The sequence below is a fragment of the Urocitellus parryii genome, chromosome 3, assembly GCF_045843805.1.
Source record: "Urocitellus parryii isolate mUroPar1 chromosome 3, mUroPar1.hap1, whole genome shotgun sequence".
NCBI classification, from domain to species: domain Eukaryota; kingdom Metazoa; phylum Chordata; class Mammalia; order Rodentia; family Sciuridae; genus Urocitellus; species Urocitellus parryii.
In genome coordinates this window covers 156708365-156732507 of record NC_135533.1, presented here as the reverse complement: position 1 = coordinate 156732507, position 24143 = coordinate 156708365, and the positions used below count along the sequence as shown (strand labels likewise).

The window sequence follows — 24143 nt, the reverse complement described above, 5'->3', positions numbered from 1 at the left end:
GGTGAAGGTTTTTAAAATAAGATAAAATGTTTGAAGTTCCTCCCTGTGACACTTCTCTAGCACCCTACCCTGGGCCCTGGCATCAGTGAGAGGCTAACATGCTGGCACTCCACAACCAGGCAGAAGTTGGGCTCTGGGCATCAGGAGCCTGGAGAGCTCTGTTCACATTCATGCTGAGGAAAGCTGCATGTAGAATGCTCTGGGTTTGGTTCTAAAAAGGAAAGATACTTACCTCCATTCCCTTGTGAGCCTCACAGTCCAGTGAACAAGGTACTTTGATACTGTGGATTAGTGTGAAGAACAAAATAAGCAGAGTAATGAGATAGGAGCGGCCAGGAATGATTAGCAGGGAATAGCTTGGAAGAAGACATTTCAGATGAAACCCAAGAATGAGAGGGTGCCAGCTGCAGAGATCTGGGAGAACATTTTCTGATGGAGATAATAGTGAAGGCAAAGAGGGCTTGGCACATTTTTAAGCCACATTTTAGTGGGCAATAAGAGAGGTAAGATAGGAGAAACATGCAGGAGATAGATGACAGAGACTTCTTGAGGAACTGGAATATTCTAGGCTACCAGAGTTGGTATAGAAAAATAGTCATTGTGTCTTTTACACCAGTACCAGAAATAGATGAAGGTGACTTGGATCAGTGTAGTGGCCATGGAGTGAGCAAGGAAACAGATTCATTATGTATTTAGCAATCAGAACCACCAAGATTTGGTCGTTGAATGAATGTGGAAGGAGAAAGAATTATGAACATGTTGCCTCCAAATTTTTCAACTGGCAAAGATAGATGCTAGTGTTATTGAGTGAATCAGGAAAGGAGCAAATTGGCAAGGGATGGGAGAAAGTATGGATCTAAGAGGTAGCTCACAGCTTTATTCAGTCATTCAGCAAATTACTGATGGAGTATCCAATCTGGCCAGGCATATTCTAGGCATGGGGCAACTCAGTAAAACAAGGTTTACTGAGTCCCCAACTTCATGGATCTAAATTCTTGTGGAGAGAAACAGACAAAAATAAACATAAAAACAGAAAATATATAATATCTTGGGTGGTGTTGGATTCTATGGAAAAAAATAAAGAAGGCAGGGGGATATGTAGTGTTGGTGGGATGTTATTTCATGTTGTGTGACCAAAAACACCTTGACTGAGTAGAGACCAGAAAAGAGGAGGAATGAAACCATGCATATATTTCAGGGGAAGAACATTCCCCCAGAGGAAAAAGCAAGTAAGTGCAAAGGGTCCAGGGTGGGAGAACTTAGAATATAAAAAGAGCAGGTGTAGTGGTGCTTAGTAGCTACAATCTCAGTGATTCAGGAGGCTGAGACAACAAGAATCCAAGTTTGAGATCAGCCTCAACAGCTTAGCAAGGCCCTAACAACTTAGTGAGACCCTGTCTCAACATAAAGACAGAAAGAGCTAGGGATGTAGCTCAGTGGAAAAGTGTCTCTGGATTCAATCCTCAGTAATAAAAGATAGAAAAAGAAAAGAAACAGTTGAGCTGAGTGGCAATAAAAGGGTGAAAGAAGCGAAGGTGAGAAAGTTTGGAAGGTCATTCCTCATAAGACATTAAAGGTTTTGGCATGTACAGTGAGTGGCCTCCTCTGTTTTTTATTCTATTTTTTAGTTTTATTACAGTATTTTCAGTTGGGTAATGCTGGATTCAGAATCAATTCCCTTTAGATCATTGAACATATTCTTCCATAGACTTTCAGCATCCTGAGTTGTTGCATTGCTTTATAAGTATTTTTGAGATCCTAGGTTGGTGTTTTGAAGATTCCAGAGCTCCACATCTTTGTCTTTTATTCATTCTCTGGATAGACTTGTGACATCCTTTAGTTCTCTTCTTTGATTATATCCTCTCTTTCATTTTTCCATCATCTGAGAGAGATGATGTCCTTTTTTAAAAAATCTGCCTTCTCATTTTTAAGATTTCCAATTTGCTGCTGAATTCTTTTTTTTTTTTAAAGAGAGAGTGAGAGAGGAGAGAGAGAGAGAGAGAGAGAGAGAGAGAGAGAGAGAGAGAGAGAGAGAGAGAGAGAGAATTTTTAATATTTCTTTTTTAGTTCTCGGCGGACACAACATCTTTGTTTGTATGTGGTGCTGAGGATCGAACCCGGGCCGCAGGCATGCCAGGCGAGCACGCTACCGCTTGAGCCACATCCCCAGCCCCTGAATTCTTAATTTAGTCTTTTTATTTACTTGAGCATAGTAAACTTAGTTCAAAGTTTTTATGTCTGATAGTTTTAGTATTAGGAGCCCTAATGGATATTTCTGTTGCCTATAAATGTTTCTTCTGTTTCTCATTCCTATATGTTCTTAGTTATTTTTGACTGCTGGATGTGGTATTTTAAAAACTATTTGTAGAAAGAGTTTGAGCCTAAGGTGATGTTATTTTCTTCCACAAACCACTTTTATTTGCCACTACCACAGAATGCTTGAACTCGTTCAGGATCAAGGTCTTCTGAGCTGCCCATAACTCAGAAGTAGGCAATAGTTGTCACAGAAGTGGTTTGCTTCCAATTTGCACTAGGGAGCATGACTTTGGGGTAACAGCACACAGGCGGTGTGGATAACAAGGATCCCTTTTCTTAAGCCCCAGTCCTGGCTTTAGTCTCCCAAGGCCTTCAAGTCTAGTAGAATTTACTTGCCAGCTATAAGCAATATAACTTCCTGAGACTTTGTCCAGGAGAACCTTTGACCTTCACCTCCCAGAGTCACCCATCAATGTGGTCTCACCTGCTTTCTGCAATCTATAAACTTCCTAAAATCACTGGCTGCATGTGGTCCCCTGTGACTTGTGACAGAGGCAGATACTTTCAGCTCTAGGTAGATAACAGTCACTGAAATAGACTTTTTCTCCCCTCCAAAACAAATTATTATTCTAACCTTTTCTTCATGGTCACAAAGTAGCTCTCATGTCTGAACTCAAGGAAGGAGAATAGGAGGATGTCAGTACCAACAATATCCACTCATTTCATCAGGAAAACAAAAATATCGCCCAGAAACTAGATTGTCCTCATGGGCAATCATTAAATAACTTAGGCTCTCCTATTTCAAGACAAGCTCAGAAAGTAAACGCTTTTCTGCCTGTATAAAAAAGATTATGTAATTTATTCTAATTAGGATCCTATTCTTGTGGTTGTACATGATATGGAGTTACCTTGATTGTATATATTCAAATAAAGGCTAGGAAAGTTATGTCCAATTAATTCTTTTTTTTTTTTTTTTGAGAGAGAGAGAGAGAGAGAATGAGAATGAATATCTTTTTTGTAGATGGACACAACACAATGCCTTTATTTTTATGTGGTGCTGAGAATCCAACCCGGGTTGCGCCCGTGCTAAGCAAGCACTCTACGGCTGAGCCACAATCCCAGCCCCATGTCCAATTAATTCTACTATTCTTTCCCATTCCCCTCCCCACTCCCTTCCCTTTAATCCCTTTTGTCTAATCCAATAGACTTTTATTCTTCCCTTCCCTACCCCTTGTTGTGGGTTAGTATCCACATATCAGAGAGAACATCTACCTTTGTTTTGGGGGGACTGGCTTATTTCACTTAGCATGATATTCTCCAGTTCCATCCATTTACCAACAAATGTCATAATTTCTCTCTTTATAGCTGAGTAATATTCCAGCGTGTATATATATATACTACATTTTCTTTATCCATTCATCTGTTGAAGGACATCTAGGTTGCTGATTTTAAGTCTTTTGAGTATAGACCCAGGAGTGTAATAACTGGATCAAATGGTGGTTCCATTCAAAGTTTTTTAAGGAACCTCCATACTGCTTTTCAGAGTTGTTACACCAATTTGCAGTCCCACCAGCATTGTATGAGAGTACCTTTCTCCCCACATCCTCACCAACATTTATTGTTACTTGTATTCTTTTTTTTTTAAGAGAGAATTTTTTTAATATTCATTTTTTAGTTTTTGGAGGACACAACATCTTTTATTTTTATGTGGTGCTAAGGATCGAACCTAGCGCCCCGCGCATGCCAGGCGAGTGCACTACCACTTGAGCCACATCCCCAGCCCCCCTTGTATTCTTTATAATTGCTATTCTGATTGGAGTGAGATGGATTCTCAGTGCAGTTTTAATTTGCACTTCTCTAATTGCTAGAGATGTTGAGCATGTTTTCATATATTTTTTGACCATTCATATTTCTTCTGATTAGCCCATTTATTGATTGGGTTGTTTGGGTTTTTTTGGTGCTAAAGTTTTTTGTGTTCTTTGTGTAATCTGGTGATTAATGCTCTCCATGTATGTATAATATGCCAAAATACATTCCCTATCATGCATATGTAAAAAGAACAAATAAAAAAAATACACTACTGCCAGGTGCAGTGGCACATGCCTATAATCCCAGCAGCTTGGGAGGCTGAGGCAGGAGGATTGCAAGTTCAAAACCAGCCTCAGCAAACGTGAGATGTTAAGCAACTCAGTGAGACACTATCATTAAATAAAATATAAAATTGGGCTGGAGATGTGGTTCAGTAATCAAGTGCCCCTGAGTTCAATCCCTGATACCAAAAAAAAAAAAAAAAAAAAAATACTGCTTGCATAATATTGTATATAATTTATTCAAAAAATATATTTTAATATCAAGTGTGGTTAATATTTTTCAACTTACAAATGCACACTTTATTGAAGGAGATTTTGTAGCATATCTATATTTTCTGCATTTAATGTTGATATAGAGTTTATTTCTTCTGTGATTCCTATTTACAGAATTGATTTTCATACCAAGCAAATGTCTGTTCCCATAAAGCCACTTTAAAATCTCATTTGGGGGCTGGGGTTGTGGCTCAGTTGTAGAGCGCTTGCCTAACATATATAAGGCATTAGGTTTCATTCTCAGCACCACATATAAATAAATTAAATTAAGGCTCATTGACAACTAAAAAAATAAAATAAAATCACTTTTTGTTGACTGTTGAAAACAGTATGTTTTTAATTCCTTATAAAATTAATTTATATGCTCAAAAAATATTATGTAGAAGAGGTCTACATGACCTCTTGTTATAGCTGTGGACATAGCCAACTCCCAATATCTGCCACATTCCTCTCACTGCAGCATGATTCCGAATTTATTCTTTTTTAAAAAGATTTTTTATCCTCTGGTTGTTTTATCATCTAGATTTTGGGGGTAGAGAAGTTGAGCATGAGCCCAATGCTTTCTTGAGTTTCCTTATAAATCTTATTTTTTGGTACTAGGGATTTAACCTAGAGGCCCTTTACCACTGAGCCACATCTTCAGTGCTTTTTATTTTGAGACAGGGTCTAATTAAGTTGCTTAGGGTCTCACTTAGTTATTGAGGTAACCTTGAACTTGGAATCCTCCTGCCTTAGCCTTCTGAGTTGCTGGGATTATAAGCATGCACTAACGTACCCAGCTCTTTGTGAACACTTTTATAGTGAGAATTTGGTGATCCCAAGTGGAACTGTTCCTTGAGAAAATAGAGCTTGGGATGGAGGATGGACTTCCAACCAACAATACAATTCAGCATCCCTGAGGTTTTATTAGGAGAGCATTATTTTATGTTTAAGAGCTACTTAATATTTCCTTTTCTTTGAACTAGCAATTGAAGTAATTTTATCATTCTTTTTTCTTATTGATTTGTAAGAACTCTTTATATATTGTTCTATATACTCTTTACAATTTGAGCTCTACATACTCTTTGCCATTTGAGCTGCCAGTACCCCTCAAATGCTCCAAAAGTCCAGACTTCTTTCGTCTTCTGATTCAATGTGCACCAGAGGAAGACAGGAAACAGTAGGTTGGAGCACTTAGGTGCTTGGGCTTTGTGATGACCATTTTTGCAATCTAGGAATAAATCCCATTTGGATCATGGTGTATAGTTCTTTTAATGTACTGTTGAATTCTGTTTGCTAGTGTTTTATTAAGTTTTTTTTTTTTTTATCAGTGTTCACAAGGGTCATTGGCATATAGTTTTTCTCTCTGACTTTGGAGTCAGGGTTATTTGGCTTCATAGAATGAATTAGGAAGTGTTCTGACCTCTTGAGGTTTTCAGAAGAGTATGTGGAAGGTGGATGTTAGTTCTTTAAGTGTTTTGTGAAATACACTAGAGGAATCATCTGGTCCTAGGCTTTTCTTGGTGGGGAGGTTTTGATTACTGATTCAGTTTACTTGCTAATTAGAAGTCATTTCAGATTTTCTTATTTCTTCATGATTCAGTCTTGGTGGGTAGTGTGTATCCCTTTCATCTAACTTATCTAATTATTAGCATACAGTTATTAATAATATTCTCTTGGGGCTGAGAATTTAATTCAGCGATGGAACACTTGCCTAGCAAGCATAGGGCCCAGATTTTGAACCCCAGCACCATACATACAAAATAATAGCATTCTTACACATGTTCCTTTTGTTTTTGTTTTTTATACTGGGGATTGAACCCAATGGGCCACTCAGCTAAGCATGTGCCTTCCTGGTGCAGTCTATTTTATTTTTGTGTCATTGATTATAATGTCCTCTCTTTCCTTTCTGATTTTCATTATTTGAGTTGTTTCTCTCTCTCCCTTCCACCCCACCCCCCCTCACACCACCCACATTTAGTCTAGCTAACATTTATTATTTTGTTGATCTTTTCAAAGAACCAACTCCTGGTTTTATTATCATTATTTTGTGTTTCTGCTCTAATCTTTATTGTTTTCTTCTTTTACTGACTTTGCAGGGAGATGGTGTAAATGGTGCTGAGAATTGAACTCAGACATACGTTACCACTGAGCTACATCACCAGCTCCTTTTTATTTTTTATTTTGAAACATCAAACTCAAGATCCTTCTGCCTCAGCCTCCTGTGTAGCTGGGATTATAGGCATGCGTTTCTATTCTCTTTGTTCTGTGTTTCCTTGAGGTGTAAAATTAGATTGTTGAGGGGCTGGGGATGTGGCTCAAGCGATAGCGTGCCCCTCTGGCATGCGTGCGGCCTGGGTTCGATCCTCAGCACCACATACAAACAAAGATGTTGTGTCTGCCGAAAACTAAGAAATAAAATATTAAAAAAAAAAAAAAATTAGATTGTTGATATTAAATCTTTCTTTTATACTGTGAGCATTTACAGTTATGAACTTCCCTCTTAACACTACTTTCACTGCATCCCATGAGTTTTGATATATTGTATTTTCATTTGTCTCGATATATTTTGTTTTCCCTTATGGTTTCTTCATATTATTGGTTATTTGACAGGGTGTTTTGTTTCATTTTCGGTTCTGGGGATTGAACCCAGGACCTCACACATGCTGGGCAAGTGCTCTACCACTAACTGTATCTCTATCCCTAAAAGTGGTATTTTATTAACTTCCACAAATTTGGGGATTTTTGAGTTTTTGTTCTGCTGTTGATTTACAGTTTCATTCCATTGTGGTCAGAAAAGATAGTTGGTACAATTTCAGTCTGTAAATGTATTAAGACTACTTTTGTGACCTCACATACAGTGTATCCTGGAGAATGTTCCATTACACTTGAGAAAAACAAGTATTCTGTTGTTTAGTGGAGCATTCTATATATGTTCATTAGGTCCAATTGGCTTTTTGTTGTTCAGGTCTTCTGTTTTTTTATTGATCATGTCTGGTTGTTTTCCCCATTATTGACAGTAAGATATTGAAGTGCTCTTATTGAGTGCTTTCTCTCTTCAATTTTGACAGCTGGCTTCATACATATGGAAGTTCTGATGTTTGGTGCATTTAAATTTACAATACTCACTGAATTGACATTTATATAATGTCCTTTGTCTTTTGTGATGTTTACAGCATAATAGTTTACAACAGTCTGTTTTGTCTGATATTAGTACAGATTAACATTCCTAATCCACAAATTCAAAATGTGAAATACTCCCAAATTGGAATCTTTTTGAATGCCACCATGTCACCAGAAGTAGAACATTTCATACCTGACCTTATATGACAGTTCCCAGTCAAAACACAGGCACTCTAAAAATATTATATAAAATTACCTTTGACCAATATGTATAAGGCATATATGAAACATAAATGAATTTGTGTTCAGGCTTGGGTTGCAACCCCAAAATCCATGTACATGCAGATATTCCCAAATTTGAAATATTTTCAGTCCCACACATTTTGGATAAAGGATACTCAATGTGTTCAGCTATTTCTGCTCTCTTTTGCTTACCATTTGCATGGAGTGTTTTTCCCCCTATCCTTTCTCTTTCAACTTATGTGTGTCCTTAAATCTAAAGTAAGTTCCTTATAGACAAATATAGTTGGTTCCTGTTTTTACTTCATTCTGCCAATCCATATTTTTTATTGAAAGATTTAATCTATCTGTACTGAAAGTAATAACTGATAGGTAAAGACTTAGGATGCTCATATTTTTAAATTTTTTGTATTTTTATGGGGTTTTTGTTTGTTTCATTTTATTTTTTAAACATGAGTCTCACTGTGTTGCTCAGGCTGCCTCAAACTTCTGAGCGCAAAAGATTCTTCTGCCTGAGCCTTCAGAGTAGGTGGGACTACAGGTGTGCACCACCATGCCTGGCTATAGTTTTTATTTTCTCTCATTTCCTCCTTTACTATCTTTCTTTGTATTTAATTGATTTTTTTTTTTAGTGACATGTTTTGTTTCCCTTCTCATTTCCTATTGTGAATACTCTATAGATATTTTCTTTGTGGTTTCCAAGGACAGTACATATAATATTCTAAAGTTATAACAGCCTATTTTAAACTGATACCAGCTTAATTTCAGTTGCATACAAGATTTGTCTACTCCTTTATAGCTCCATCTTGCCCATTTTGGGTTATGACATTATAAATTATATCCTTATATTGTGAACTCTTTCTAACAGATTTATAATTATTTCTTTGTTTCTTGTCTTTTTTAAATCCTATAGGCAAAACCAGCCAAAAGTACAATAAATACAGTTTTCTTGTTTTGTTTTGTTTGCCATATTGGGGATCCAACCCAGGACCTCACACATGCTAGGCAAGTGCTTCACTACTGAGCTGCATCTCCAGACAATAATACAGATTTTTATATTTGTCCATTTTTAACTTTTACTGGAGAAATTTTTGTGTTACTTACATCCTTTTGTTTCAACTTAAAGGACTCCATTTAGCACTTCATATAGAGCTGGTCTAGTGATAATGAACTCCCTCCCTCAGTTTCAGTTATCTGGAAATGTCTTAATATCTCCGTCCTTCGGAGGAAAGTTTTGCTTGATATAGTATTCTCAGTTGACAGGTTTTTTTTTTCTAATTTTAGTAATTTAGATATGCCATCCCTCTGACTACACTGATAATCTTATTGAGTATCCTTTTTATACAATAAGTCACTTTCTTGTGCTGCTATCAAGATTCTGTCTTCACCTTCCCAAAGTTTGATTATAGTGTGGGTTCCTTTGAGGTTTTCTTATTAAGGTTCATTAAGGTTCTTATATTTTTAAATCTATGTCTTTCTTCAAATTTGAAAGGTTCTTGGCCATTATTTCTTCATATAAGCTTTCTACTACTTTCTCTATTATCCATCTGGAATTCCTATAATGTGTACATCAATGTACTTCATGTTGTTCTATAAGTCCCTTAGGTTCTGTTTTCTTTTTACTCCTCAGACTCCATAAGTTCTTCCTTTTGCCTGTTTGAATCTACTATTGAATCCCTCTGCTGAATTGTTTCAATTCAGTTATTGTGGTTTTCAACTCAGAATTTCTGCTTTGTTCTTTTTTACATTTTTCTTTCTCTGAATTGTTATTCTCGTTTTGTTCAAGTATGTTTTTTCAGATTTTGTTTAGTCATATATGTTCTCTGTGAGAATAATTTAGATTTTTATTTGGTACTAGGGATTGAACCCAGGGCTACTTTATCACTGAGCTACGTTCACTTCACTGTCCTTTTTATTTTTTATTTTGAGACAGGGTCTTGCTAAAGTTGCCAAGGTCTAGCTGAGTTACTGAGTCTGGCTTCAAACTTGTGATCCTCTTGCCTCAGCCTCCCAAGTCCCTGGGATTGCAGGTGTGTACCACCACATCTGGTACTCATCTATTTATCTTTCAATTTATTTATTTATTTATTTATTTATTTATTTATTTATTCTTGACATGAGGGTCTCACTATGTTGCCCAGGCTGGTCTGGAACTCTTGAACTCAAATAATCCTCTCAGCCTTCAGTGCTATCATTACTGATGTGCACCACTATACCCAGCTCATAAACTTTTTTTTTTTTTTCATACCAGGGATTGAACTCAGGGGCACTTGGCCACTGAGCCACATTCTCAGCCCTATTTTGTATTTTATTTAGAGACAGGGTCTCACTGAGTTGCTTAGTGCCTTGATTTTGCTGAGGCTGGCTTTGAACTCTCAATCCTCCTTGCCTCAGCATCCCAAGCTTCTGGGATTATAGGCATGCACCACCACACCCAGCTTCATAAACTATTTAATCTTGCAAATGCCTTCAGGTGAATCACAGCAATTTGGGAGTATTTAGGGTTTTTTTTTTTTTTTCTATTCTTTTGTCATATAAGTAATTTTTAATTTCAGTTAATTAAAGTGAATTTTCTCTTTGACCTCTGAGTTTTACTCACTTGTATTTTAGTCAGAGAATGTGATTTATGTGAAGAGTAGACAGATTTCCTATCTAAAGAACAAATGGCTAAGGGTCTAGGATTGCAACTCAACAGTAGAGCGTCTACCTTATGTGTACAAGGCCCTGGGTTTGATCCCCAACACTGCCCCCCCCGCCCCACCCCCCAAAAACAGAATAGATGGTAAGCCAGGAGTGATATTGCAGGTCTGTAATCCCAGCACTTGGGATTCTGAGGCAGGAGGATCAAAATTTTGAGGCTAGCCTCAACAACTTAGTGAGCCTGTGTCCCAAAATAAAAAATAAAAAGGGCTAGGGATATAACTTGGTGGTAGAGACTCTGGTGTCAATCTCCAGTACCAAAAAAAAAAGAACAGGCTTTGCAAACCCATAAAAATCCAAACTGAACACTAATGTTGTAGTATGATATATAAACAAATGTGTAGCTACATTTGGATAAAACTGTTTACCAAAATAGATTTGACCTGGATTTGACCCATACTGAACCATCATCTCATGTTTATCTGTTAAGATCTGCTTTTAGAGAAAAACTTTGTATTTCTATTTATGCCTAAGAATTACATGTGTTCCATGAGTCTGAGGTTATAGCTTAGTGACAGAGTGCATGCTTAGCATGCACAAGGCCTAGGATGAATCACCCGTACAAAAAGAAAGAGTAAGGGAGGTGGACAATGAAGAAGAAAGGAGGGAGGGAGGGAGGGTGGGGATGTGTTCTTTAAAGTCCTTTGGTGGCTGCAGTGGTGCACACCTGTAATCTAAGCAGCTCAGGAGGCTCCCAAGTTTAAAGCCAGCCTCAGCAACTTAGCAAGAGCCTGTCTCAAAATAAAAAGGGCTGGGGATGTGACTCAGTGGTTCAATCCCTGGTACCAATAAATAAATAAATAAATAAAGTCCTTACCATTGTGGATTCCTCATTCTATATATCTATTAGGTCATATCTGCTAAATGTTGGGTTTGTATTAACTCAACATGCACAGTTTTGTCCTTCTAACCAATCACTAATTGAGAGTGTATTAAGGGCTGGGGATGTGGCTCAAGCGGTAGCGCGCTCGCCTGGCATGCGTGTGGCCCGGGTTCGATCCTCAGCACCACATACCAACAAAGATGTTGTGTCCGCCGAGAACTAAAAAATAAATATTAAAAATTCCCTCTCTCTCTCTCTCTCTCCTCTCTCACTCTCTCTTTAAAAAAAAAAAAAAAAAAGAGAGAGAGAGAGAGTGTATTAAAATCTCCCCCTTGGAGGTTGGTTTTGTCCCTCTTTTTTGACTCTATTTTACTAAAGTTTTCTTTCTTCTTTTTTTATTGTCCACTTTGGTAACTATAAAATGAGTGCTTTCTTAGTTTTTACAACATTACTTTTTCTATCTTTAACTTTCAACTTTCAGCTTCTGTGTTTTTGCATGTATGTGTTTTCTAACCCCTACAGTGCTGGGGGTTGAACCCAGGGCCTCACACATGCCAGGTGTGACCCACCATTGATTGATCTATGTCCCTAGCCTTATGTGTTTCTTGCCAGCATAATATGGCTAGTTTGGTTATATTTTTTTCATCACCATGTTCAGTTTACTTGCATTTATAAATTTTATGAATATAAATATATAAATTTTATGAAAAGAATTGATCATATTCTTTTTTATACCTCTTTTAGCATCTTCTGGATTTAACCTCTTCTTACTTTGAAGATTTCCTACAAAAAATTTTGTGAGCAGAATCCTTCTCATGGCAATATTTTGAGGTCTATAAGTTTATTTTGTTTTTGGTTTTTGTCTATGTATGATGCTGGGAATCAAACGTAGGTACTCATATATAGTAAGCATGCATTTTACCACTAAATTATATCCCCAGCCCTAAGAATGTTTTTATTACATCCTCATATGCAAACAATAGTTTGGCTGAATTTAAATCTAGATTAGATAAATTTTTTCTCATTTGCTCATAATATTAGTTTATTATGAATCTTGGAGTCTCTTCTTTGTAGTTTGTATGCTCTTTTCCTTTAGGAAATTTCAGAATTTTTCTTTGATATTGCAGATTATACACATTTCATTCTAACATATCAAGATGTTAGTTTTTCCATATCTTACTTGGTCAGCACTTAGAGAGCCTTTCAATCTAAGCCATTAATTTTTCCTTAATTATATGAAGTCTACTCATTTCTCTCAAGTACTTCCTTTCATCTCTCCTATGGAACCCTATTATGTGGTTGTTGGACCTCTCTGCTGCACTGTTTATCTTTACTTTTCCCATATAGTTTTTCCTCCCTGTTGGAGCCTGGGCTTCTCTTACATCTGACCTGCCTTCCCTACTCTGACTTGGTCTTCAGCAGCAGCTACCCTCCTACTTATCCTATCAATACCTGTGTTGCTAAACATAATATCTATACTTGGTTTTTCTCCCATCATTTCTAGTCTTTTTATGGGTTTTTGTGTCACACTTACTTTAAAATCCTGGGCCTTCTCTTCCAGTGATAAATGTTAAGTGGCTAGCTGTTTTCCCTTTGAAGTAGCTGTCCTACTCAAGGTCTGCTCTTTGGCCTGAGCAGCAGAGAGCCCACCTAGCAGCACGTATTGCAGACTATGGTGCCAGTGTGCCCTGGCTAGGGGAAGCATGGACAAGAGCCAAGGGCAGAGATTATCGATACTAATAAAACCAGATGCTTCCTTCCAGGGCCTCCATACCTCAGGCTTGAGCTCCAGTGCCTGGGGAGCATCAGCATAAGGAGCAGACTCTCCTGAATGCCCACCCTTCTGACCTTCAGCCCTCATGTGCCAACTCCATCCTGTCCTAGAATGTCAAGTCCCTATAGCCACTGTCCTGTCAATTAAAAGGTCTACAGAGCCTGTCCCAGCCTTCCCTCCTTTATCCCTGTACTATAGTACTCCCCTTCACTCTGTCTCACACATGGCCTAGCCCAGTCCAGCCTTTTAACTCACCAGGGTTCATCATATGCAGAGGAATCATTCTTTTCCCTTTATGGTTTCTCCATTGAGCAGACAAGGGTGTCTACCAGGCCAGGAAAATGTCCCATGATATCTGGGTCTCCTTCCTGACACTTTCACTCAGCTGTCACTCTGTGTCTACAGGGTCTGCGGAAGAGGGAGTTGCTAAAGGAGCTATTGCCAGTCATTGGGCAAAACCTCCGCTTCCAGCGCCTCTTCACCGAGTGTCAGGAACAACTCGACATCCTGAGGGACAAGTAGCCTGCCCTGACCTGCCCCAGCAGCAACAAGGGCAGGGCTACACTCTCACTGCTAATGATGCCCAGGGTTGCCTCTCACCTGGCCAGTCTGCAGTAGGAGGAGACATTGGCAGGCAATGTGCTGTCCTGCACCAGCACCAGCCCAGCTCCCTAAGTGGACGTGCCCTGTGTCCTGGGCCTGTTCTTGCTTCAGAAAGGGACAGCTCGTTCCTCTCTCCAGGGTCCCCATGCAGAGCTGGGGCTGGGGTTGTGCCCTTCTGCCCTGGGGCCAGCAAGATGTTCCTGGGCCTGCCATCTCCAACACGGCCCCATGGTGGACACTAGCCCTGCAGCTCCAGGCACTGTGCTGCTTCAGCTATGACGAATGAGCCATTTGTGAGAGCAAGAATCTGCAAACATTAAGTGTTATACAGTCAGCAGACTGACTTGAGACCTATGTAAAAGGAAAGCTGTTCCAACACATGGACTATTTTTGTACTAGAATTTGCTAACTTGTAATATGGAATTTTTCTTTTGGCCAATAATCAGGATTTCCCTATAAGTTACTTGGACATTGGTCACTTGTAGGAAATTTAAACTCTAATTATGACAGCTACACTGAAAAATAATTGTACTGAAATTAACTTGTCTATTCATTTGGTTTAATTTTTAAATGTTTGTAAAAAGAGATGTTTTTTGGGGGATGGGGCAAATGGGAGGGTGATTTCTTTTGTAAGTGTAAAATAAATGAATACGCATTGGATACCAAATTATTGTGGTTTCCCCTTCCTTTTCCTTCTGATGTCTGCTTTCCTTCCCCCACTGTGGATCTTTCTCCTAAGAAGTAGGCAGTGAGAAAACATCTCAACTTGAAAGGATCCTTTGATTTCATCTGATCCCCACCCCCCACGCATAAATTCATTTCTCAGTATGGAAGTCACTTTTCTGGTGGTGTAGCTCCTAAAGCTGGCCTGGGGCTAGGAAGTGGGCCACCTTGCACATGTCATCTGCCAAATGAGGCATTCTGATTCTTGGTTCTAGCCTAGTTGTGCCCCAGCTCCCGATCATGCTGGGTACCAAGGGCTGGATTGATGACTGCTTAGCCAATTTCATGAAACAATAAGTACAAAGTTGAGTGTACTTATTGTAATCGATAATTAAAAATTATCAGGAAAGCTGGAATTTTCTTAGAAAGTGGACAAGATGCTGATCTATGGGAAAGGAGTTAAAATTACAGAATCTTCAAACACAGGTAAGGCTGCGCACTCCCCACCCCACCCCCCCAGTACCTTGCCAGCTGTGTGTGATTCTGAGTCTAGGTAAGGAACCCTGGACTTGGAATCAAAAGGCCTGGTGATTCTGACCTTTGACATCTCCTCTCTGACTGCTTCCCTGTCTAGGGGCCATCCCATTCCTTCTCTCATTCTGATATTAAATGGCTGGATGAGATTCAAGGACATCTGCATGCTGCAAAAAGCCAGTATAGAATGTGGAGCCATCAAAAGGCAGGCTGCAAGTGGAGGAGCTTTTCTTTGAGGAAGATGCTACTGTACTGGTCAAGCAGCATCCCTGGCAACTAAAACAAGACAACATTTGAGAATTTTGTGAAGCTACAGATATACGTAGCCTTAGGACCAACAGGCCTGAGATCTAAACCAGTAAAAACCTGGGCCTCATTTTTTTCAGCTATCAAACAGAGATGAGATTAAGAAAGCCTACATAATTATAAAGACAAATGAATCATGTAGGCAAAGTCCTATCACTTAGAAAATGCTCCCTTGAAGTAAACATTGGCAATTGTGTTTTTACTACAACTCTTTGGAGAGGATGGAGAAAAACTGGTCAGTTTCCAATTCCAACCAAGATGAAATAACAGATCAGATCAGATTTACCCTGCTGCCTGAAACAACCAGTGACCCAGTCAACATAAATAAAACAATGATTTCAAGACTGGATATCAAAAAAAGAGAAATGGGGACCGGAGGTGTAACTCAGAGACAGTGTTCTTGCCCAGCATGTGTGAAGTTCTGGGTTTGATCCCCAGTACCACCAAAAAAAGACAGATGGGAAACAAGGCAAACCCAAAATTGCCCCAGCTTCCTATCTGGAGAGAGGGTTTCCAGGACACAATAAAGTGAAGTGGAACCCAGCCAACACTTGAGTTGAAGAAATGGAGTTGAGAATCCAAGAGACTAAGGCAGCTAGAGTTTACAAGACAAAACACCAGAGAAGAGAGCTCCATAGAGAACCTTAAAAATCTGTAGAGAGGCCCTCTTGAGTATTCAGCTGAGTACTGAAGAGTGCAAGCACCTGAGGAAACTACCATATGAAACAACTGCTGAGGCCAAACAAAGAACAATCTGAAAAAAAAAAAAAAGTGAAAATCGCCTGTTGCTAGTAACCAGACTAGAAAAGCTCATAACTCACAAGCTTGAAATATAATACTCAAGAAAGTTTTGTCTCTGTATTGGAAAATAATTACACCAAGATCCATTTAACAAAAATAAAAGGAAGACCCAAAAGAATCCAAGTAACAATTCCATTACAAAGCAAAGCTTAAAGATTTATAAGAACATGAAAATATGCAACATCCAACAAGATGAAGCTAACCATGTCCAACATCCAAACAAAGATAACAAGGCATACAAAGAAGCAGGAAGATGATCCAAAAAGAATAATTTCAGTCTACATTGAACCAGAATTTGAACCAATGTTAGAACTGGCAAAGAAAGACATTTAAAGAGATTATAACACTACTCCTATGTTCCAAAAGTTATAGAGATGTGGGAAAACTTAGCAAAGACACAAATTGAACTTCTAGACATGAGAACTAATCATTAACATGAAAAATGTATGGGATAGGATTAACAACACTTTAGACACTGCAGGGAAAAAAAGATTAGTGAACTTAAAGGTATAGAAATGTTCTGAAACAGAAAAATTCCAAAAGAAAGAAAAATATCAGAACTATGAAGATAACTTCAAGTAGTCCAATATACACTGAATTGGAGTCAACAAAGGAGAGGAGAAAGAGGGGTGACAAATTTTTTCCTTCAACATTTTCAGAAAGAGCTCATAACACTTTTATCTGTCATATCCCATTCACATTATCCCAATGCAACCACCAATCAATTTCCACCTCCATAGACTTGGCTATTCAGGATATTTCACATAAACAGAATCATAGAATATGGGGTCTTCTCTGACAGGTTTCTTATGTTTCTTTTTTTTTTTTTTTTTTTTTGGTGTGTGTACTGGGGGATTAACCCACGAGTACTTTACCACTTGAGCTACATCACCAGTTCTTTTTATTTTTTGAGATGGGTTTACTAAGTTGCTGAGGGTCTTGCTAAGTTGCTGAAGCTGGTCTCAAACTTGCCATCCTCCTGCCTTCGTCTCCCAAGTCACTAAGATTACAGGAATGTACCACTACATCCAGTTTGGCATAATTTTCAAAGTTTATTCATGTAGCATGTATCACTACTCCTTTTTATGGCCAAATATTTTATTGTATGGAATACCACATTTGCATATCTAGTCACCTGTTGATAGACATCAGGATTGTTTCTCTCTTTGGGCAATTATCCATAATGGTGCTGTGTAAGTTTTTCTGTGAACATGATTTCATTTTCTTGATTTCATATCCAAGAGTGGAATTGCTTGGTGTGTCAGTCAGCTTTTTGTTGCAGTTTACAAATACCTGTGAAAAACAACTTAAAGGAGGAAAGATTTATTTTGACTCATGATTTCAGACTATGGTTGGCTATTGCTTTGGACCTGGGGTGGAGGCAGAGCATCACGGTGGAAGAGCACAGCAGAGCAAAGCTGTCTACCTCATGACAACTAGGAAGCAGAAAGAAAACAAGGAAGAGGTCAGGTATAAGACATAGCCTTTCAGGGCACGTCCACAGTGACCTACTTCCAACTAGGACCCATGTCTGATAGTTTCCATCATCTCCCAATAATGCCATCAATTTATGAAAATATAATTGTTTTAATCCACTGATGAGGTTAGAGCCTTTATGATTCTGTCAGTTCCCAAAGTTTTCTAAGCACTGCTACACTGAGGACCAAATCTTCAACACACGAGCCTTTGGGGGACATACCAGATCCAAACATTGAATCATATGGTGACTAAATAACTGATGAACTACCATTCTGCTTTATAATGTGGCTGCAGTATTTTACATTCATACCAGTGTGTATAAGGGACCTAATTGTCCCACATCTTTGCCAGTATTTTTTTCACTGAAGTCATCCTGGTGAGAGTAAAGTGGTATCTTTGTGGTTTTGATTTGCATTTCTCTAGTGACCAAATGCATTGAATATATTTTCATTGGCCAACTGTATGTCTTATTTGCAGAAAAATCAATTCAGATCCTTTTCCAACTTTCAAATTTAGTTATCTTTTTATCATTAAGAATTTTTAAATACATCCTCTATAAAAGTTCCTTATCAGATTTGTCTTTTCACATTCTTGATAGTGTCATATAATGCAAAGAATTTTTTTTTATCTTTTGTTCCTTGTTCTTTTGGTCTTATATCTGAGAAACCACTGCCATATCCAAAGTCATATAAACTTACCCCTGTCCTTTCTTTTCTTATCATTCCTTCCCTTTCTTTCTTTTTTCTTTTTTCTTTTTTTTTTTCTGATACTGGAATTGAACCTAGAGCCTCCTATGTAATAAGCAAGCACTCCTAACACTTGAGTTACATCCCTAGCCTTCTTTAATTTTGAGATAGGATCTCAGTTGCCCAGGCTGGCTTCAAGCATGTGATCCTGCTGCCTTAGCCTCCTGATTCATTGGGATTATAGACATGTGCCACTGCACCCAGCTATATATTATATTATCTATATAATATATATATATATATATATATATATAAACAATATTTTAATCTGCCTTTGGTTTATGAGTAAGGGTGGGCATTTGTTTTATGAGTAAGGGTGGGCATATTTTTCATGTTTAAACATCACTCATTTCTTCTTAATGAATTGTTCATGTATTTTGCCCAGTTTTTTATTTGGTTGTTGGTTTTACTGAGTTGTAGGAGCTCACCATTTCTTCTATAAAGATAAAACAGCACAAAGGATTTAAAGAATTTTTGTTTTGTTTTGAGGGTTGTTTCATTTCATTTTGTTTTTCAGGATTACCTGGCCAGTTACCCACCAGTTGTGAAAATATTAACATCCTTTTCAGGTTGGGACATTTTATTCCTTGCCAAGTACAGACACTGGGTGAGGTCCTGATTTATTGACAGTCTCCTCATTCTGCTTTACAACAGTATTCTTAAAATTCTTTTAAGATATAACTTTTTAGTTTGACCCCTCCCCCCACCTAAAAGAAAAAAGAAAAAGCCCTGGGGAAATGGGTACTTAGGGTCACAGGCACTATTGTCAAAATAAATTTGGGAAATGTACTATTACCCACAGCAAGTCAGCTCTCTTGTTAGGAAATAAGACCACAGATGTTGAAGAGCAACCTGCAGAGATCTTGACTAACATCAGAAAAGAGATTTTTAATTTGAAAGGGATCCTTCCATTCTATTCTTTAACATTTTAGGCTACTAGATAGTCAAACTATTGTGGAAATAATTGTATTGTTGACAGTGGACTTCATTCATCTCTTAAAAGTTTCCAGAATTTTTTTTTTATCTTTTGTTCCTTGTTCTTTTAGTCTTATATCTTAGAAACCACTGCCATATCTAAAGTCATATAAACTTACCCCTGTCTCTTTGTAAAGTGGTAGAGGGATATTGATTACACCGCAGCAGTGCCTATGCTGAATGCCAAAGTCTTCCCTTTCCTGACAAACATCTTTTAAGCACTTAGTCATCTGCATGCAATGCACATCTTCAAATGCTGGGCTGCCTCAAGAAAAATACTGACCGCTGGGCAAACCAGGTATGGGGTGGAGTTTCCGACCTGCTCCCTACTACTACTGTTGAGCAACCTCGTGCAGTCCAGGTGGTTCGGTTAGCTGCTACTGGATGATCTCAGCATTGAAACTCTGAGACAGAGTTCTCTAGAAATCTGTTTGAGCCAGGAAAATGTTTCCTAATGGAAAGGTGGCTGAACCTTGAAAAGGAACAACACATCTGTAACACGTATTTGAAAGACCCCCCCCCATTTCCATGTTTATGTCACTCCTCTGCCTGAATAAAAAGCGGCCCTGAAAGCAACAGCTCAAGAGTTTGAAGTAGAATAAAATATCTCTGCCCCTTCTCTACAGGAGGAAAGCTCGCTCTAGGCAAGGGCAGTGTAAAAACTTCGTTTCTCTCTCCGGAAAACTTTCGCTTAGAAGTTGCTGAGAGTAGTTCACACTCACTCCCCAGCCCCCACACACATACTCTGGACACTGGTTAATGGCAGCTTAGAACGAGGTACACCTTCGGCAGCATTCCCTGGGGACGCAGTCCACCTGCCCTCACACACCTGTATGAACACCGGTCGGGGGTAGCCCCAAAACCAATCCGCGTTCCCACGCATATGATCTGGGGTACCTCAGACGAGCTAAGTCGCGCTGGGGCTACAGAGTGCTGGCATCCCGGTTGCTCGCGGAGTAATTTTCGTGGACCCTCATAGCGAGCGGAGGGATCCTGCGCAGGGCTCTCGCGTGGAGGGGCGCGGTACTAAGTGACCCGGGACAGTGCGCCTGCGCAGCTGTGGTCCTTGCCTCTGGTCAGTCCGCGAGAGGGGAACCTGGGCTGCCTCTTCCCCGCGCCTACCATGGCTCAGATTTTCCCTATCCGCTTCCAGGAGCACTTCCAGGTGAGGTTGGGCTCGGGCGCCGAATGCCAGGCGGACACAGGGAGGGGGAAGAGTGTCGCATGCCCAATTCTGTCAGCTGCGCTCCGCCCCCCTCCCCGCGCGACGACTGGACCCCAGGCACAGCCCCGTGCCCTCAACCCCGCTGAACCGCTGACCGACAGGGGATTTGACCTGCTATCTCAGACCTCGGCTTTCTGGTGGACATCTCCTGACCCCGATCGCGGAGGCCACACGTCTGGACCGGCTCCAGGCGTTGTCGCCGAAGCCAGTACCCCGAAGGGCGATTAGACAGGGTCCTAGATACCTGGACCGCTGAGAACTCCTAGGGTGGGAACTGGAAATCTGCCGAGAAGCCCCACTTTGGTCCTTGCAGAAAGCTTTCACGTGTACCTTTCCAAGCTTTATCTCTTAAATCCTGTGTTCAGTCGTCAATTTCTTCCTTTGTCTTGCTACCCTTTTACATGAGTTACATCTGTTGGCTGTCTTTGTCCCTAGGGTGGCTCCCTGGGGGGAAAATAGTCAAAAATGTGTGAACCAAGAGAAAAATTAGGCATGGAATGCTTTTTTGAATATAGTAATACTCCCAAAGTTTGGCGTTTTAATGAGGTCCCAATTTGTTCTCCTAATGTATTTATGCTTGGGAAAATAAGGACCAGGCACCAGTGTGTGAACAGGGTTCAGTACAAAGCGGAGGACAGTTCAGATTACTTCACTCCCTTGTCTCTTGTATGGCTCCTGTAAAAGGGAAAGAGTTCTCACCGTTTGTAGGGCGGGAGTTTCAGCTAAAGGCTCTAATTCTGAGTGGTTTAAGTCAAATCATTAGAATCTCTTAAGCTGGTGTTGTTTATTCTTTTGTAGATAAGAGAGACTCAAAGATGTTAAATAACTCACTTTATTTATTAAGAGCAAGATTCAGACTCAAGTTTTGTTAACTACAAAGCTGTACAGTGACAAATGTAGTTGATTTCATCACATAGGTCATATTTTCATAATGCATAGTGCTGTCGGCCCAACATCAAAATGAAAAAAGTCTTGGGAGTTTTATAATGATCACTCCAATCCCCTCATTCTCCAGATTGGAAATTTGATACCTAGAGTGTCCTGCTGGGTCACTTGGTTAGTAATACACTGAGATTGTATGGAGATGGAAGTGTCCTAAACATCCATCTCCTCTGTGGACTCCATTTTAATACTAAGCTGAACCAGTTCCAGTAATGTAAGATAGTAAATTATTGCTGCTGCTAATAATGATATAGAGTATAATTTAGTTGCAATTTACCAAACCATAACTCTTGCAACTCATACACCATTTTTTTATATCTTGTTTAATTCTTTTAATAACTGAAGCTGGGCTGGGGTTGTGGCTCAGCGGTAGAGCACTCACCTAGTGTGTGTGAGCCCTTGGGTTTGATCCTCAGCACCACATAAAAACAAATAAATTTAAAAACCAAAGATATTAAAAAAATTAATACTTGAAGCTGTTAGTGATATCACATTTAAACCATAGACTACTGAGAGTAATTAACTTGGATAAGATTAAACACCTAGTAAGTGACAGAGGTTGGATTCCAAACAAGATCTCCAACTCCAAAGCCTGTGCTTAACTGCTGTCTATTCAAAAACCATGGAAGCAATAAAGCATTTTAAGTGTCCATCAAAGTTTATAATGTCTTGAAGAGGAATATGTTTCGGGGAATATGTTTCATTATCTGGAAAATGCTGTGGCTTATGGCATTCAGGCCATATAAATGAAACTGTAGTTTATGGTTACTAACCTTAAGTGGGTGTTTGAGGCTGCTCAGCATTCTGTTTCTCTCTTATCAGCACACTGCCTTCCTTGCAGACATTTGAAAATTCTGCCCTGTTTCTTAAATCCCTGATCCTGCTGTTCTGCCTTGTTCCTAGCAGATAACTTAGAGAAAGCAGAAGCCATAAACTGGCATGTGTTCACTTTCATGCCTGCAAACTAACACCCTTTTCTGCCTTCTTGTTACCTCAGAAGGGTGTTCTGGGTTTTATTTGTGTTCTGGATCCTATATCCTCCCCTTTAATAGGGACCTTTCTCAGTAGCAGTTTCTCTTTCTGGGGTTTTCATCCATTCTCTTTCAGGGACTTCTTCCTTTTTGTGTTTAACAGTGCTCATAAAAAGCAAACCTCTTCTCTCCCCTTAACCTCTTGAAGCTCTTTCCCCACAGCCAGACATTGTGAAAGAACCACCTTTCTCTCCATTATTTTTTTATGTTCCTAAATAACAGACAGCCTGGTTTTTGTACCCCACCCCCATTCTGGTTCCCTGAATCTGTTCTTGCCAAGGCCACAAGAGATTCCAAAATTGTTTTTGTAAAGGACCAGACAATATATGTGTTAGATTTTCGGAGCCACATCCTGTCTCTGTTGAGTGTTCTTCCCCTTTCTTTACCTTATAAAAATGTGAGAACCATTTTTAATTGAGCCTTAAAAAATACGCTGTCATTGACCAGCCTCTCATAAAAAACAAACTCAAACTCCCAGCATCACACACATTTTCCAAAACTTCCCAGCTGCACTTGACTGGCCCTTCAGAGTTTCTCACTGGGGATTGAACTCAGGGGCACTTTACCACTGAGCTACATTCTCAGCCCTTTTTATTTTTTATTTTAAGACAGTCTTACTAAGATGCTTAGTACCAAGCTAAGTTGCTGTGGCTGATTTTGAACTTGTGATCCTCCTGCCTTAGCTTCCTGAGTCACTGGGATTACAAGCATGCACCATTGCACTCAGCTCCATGTGTTTTTAATGAGTCTCAGACTGTTTGTTTGAGAGTTAATAGCAGGCTATCATTAAGAGCTCCAACTAAGGCCATACTGAAGATACCATAAGTAAACACAGGTACTTACTGGCTCTGTGAATTTGGGTGCATATTTTGTACCTCCATCCTTTTGTCTATAAAATAGGGGTAAACAGTTGTATTAGTCCTTTTTCTCTTACTGTAATGAAATACCTGAGGCTGGGTAACTATTTTATAGAGAAAAGAGATAACCTCACAGGAACTAACTCAGGGTTCCATTAGAACTATCTTAATCTCTTCCCAAGGCAGCCTCCAGAGACTTCCCACTAGTTTCCAACCCTTAAAACCCCACCATGCTGAGATAAGCCTCAACATGTGAACCTTCAGGGAACACACTCAATCCATATCCAACCCATGTCAAAGGTATAATTCTTACAGAGAAGGTTTTAATAAATATAAAGTTTTGTATAGAATCTGACTCTTACTTAAGCACTGTGTCCTTGTGCTCTTCCTTATGGCTGGTGCTTACTGGAAAAGTGGAAAAGGGTCATCAGGTTCTTCAAATCATGTTCAGAAATGGGTCTCCCCTTTCTTGCCAAGTAGCTTCTCCAGTTTCCAGCCAGGAAGCTAAGATGCCATTCCATTGGCTCTTCCTCCTGTTTTTTTGGGGGGTGGGGGACATCATTTCTACCACTGTCATCATGACTGCAACCACTCTAGACTGTACCATTCTTTACTACCTTAGTGGTGGTACTAGCTTTGTCCACCCACTGGTCTTGCCTTCCTTGGTCCTTTCCCTAGAACATAGCCATAGTAATCACAGAGAATCTACCTAAAGTTCTTCAG

General features: G+C 39.4%; 2 protein-coding genes and 1 long non-coding RNA gene across 8 annotated transcripts in view; 2 read left to right on the top strand and 1 right to left on the bottom strand.

Annotated features, from left to right (window-relative positions):
* Positions 1-14469, top strand: part of Hira (histone cell cycle regulator) — a 97131-nt gene extending 82662 nt beyond the window's left edge. For 3 of the 4 annotated variants that reach the window (XM_026401714.2, XM_026401718.1, XM_026401716.2), the window contains one exon: positions 13664-14469. In XM_026401714.2, the coding sequence (XP_026257499.1) occupies positions 13664-14103 (440 nt within the window). In that variant the 3' untranslated portion in view covers positions 14104-14469. The remainder of the gene's footprint in view (positions 1-13663) is intronic. The other variant, XM_026401715.2, reaches the window with a different exon arrangement.
* Positions 1634-23850, bottom strand: LOC113191846 (uncharacterized). The gene is made up of 3 exons (XR_003301945.2): positions 23783-23850; positions 23407-23452; positions 1634-1954 (listed from the first exon to the last, which is right to left on the bottom strand). It is a non-coding gene; the product is annotated as an uncharacterized LOC113191846 (long non-coding RNA).
* Cltcl1 (clathrin heavy chain like 1) overlaps positions 20408-24143 on the top strand; it is a 103938-nt gene continuing 100202 nt past the window's right edge. For 2 of the 3 annotated variants that reach the window (XM_077796171.1, XM_077796170.1), the window contains exon 1: positions 20408-20530. In XM_077796171.1, the coding sequence (XP_077652297.1) occupies positions 20489-20530 (42 nt within the window). In that variant the 5' untranslated portion in view covers positions 20408-20488. The remainder of the gene's footprint in view (positions 20531-24143) is intronic. The other variant, XM_077796173.1, reaches the window with a different exon arrangement.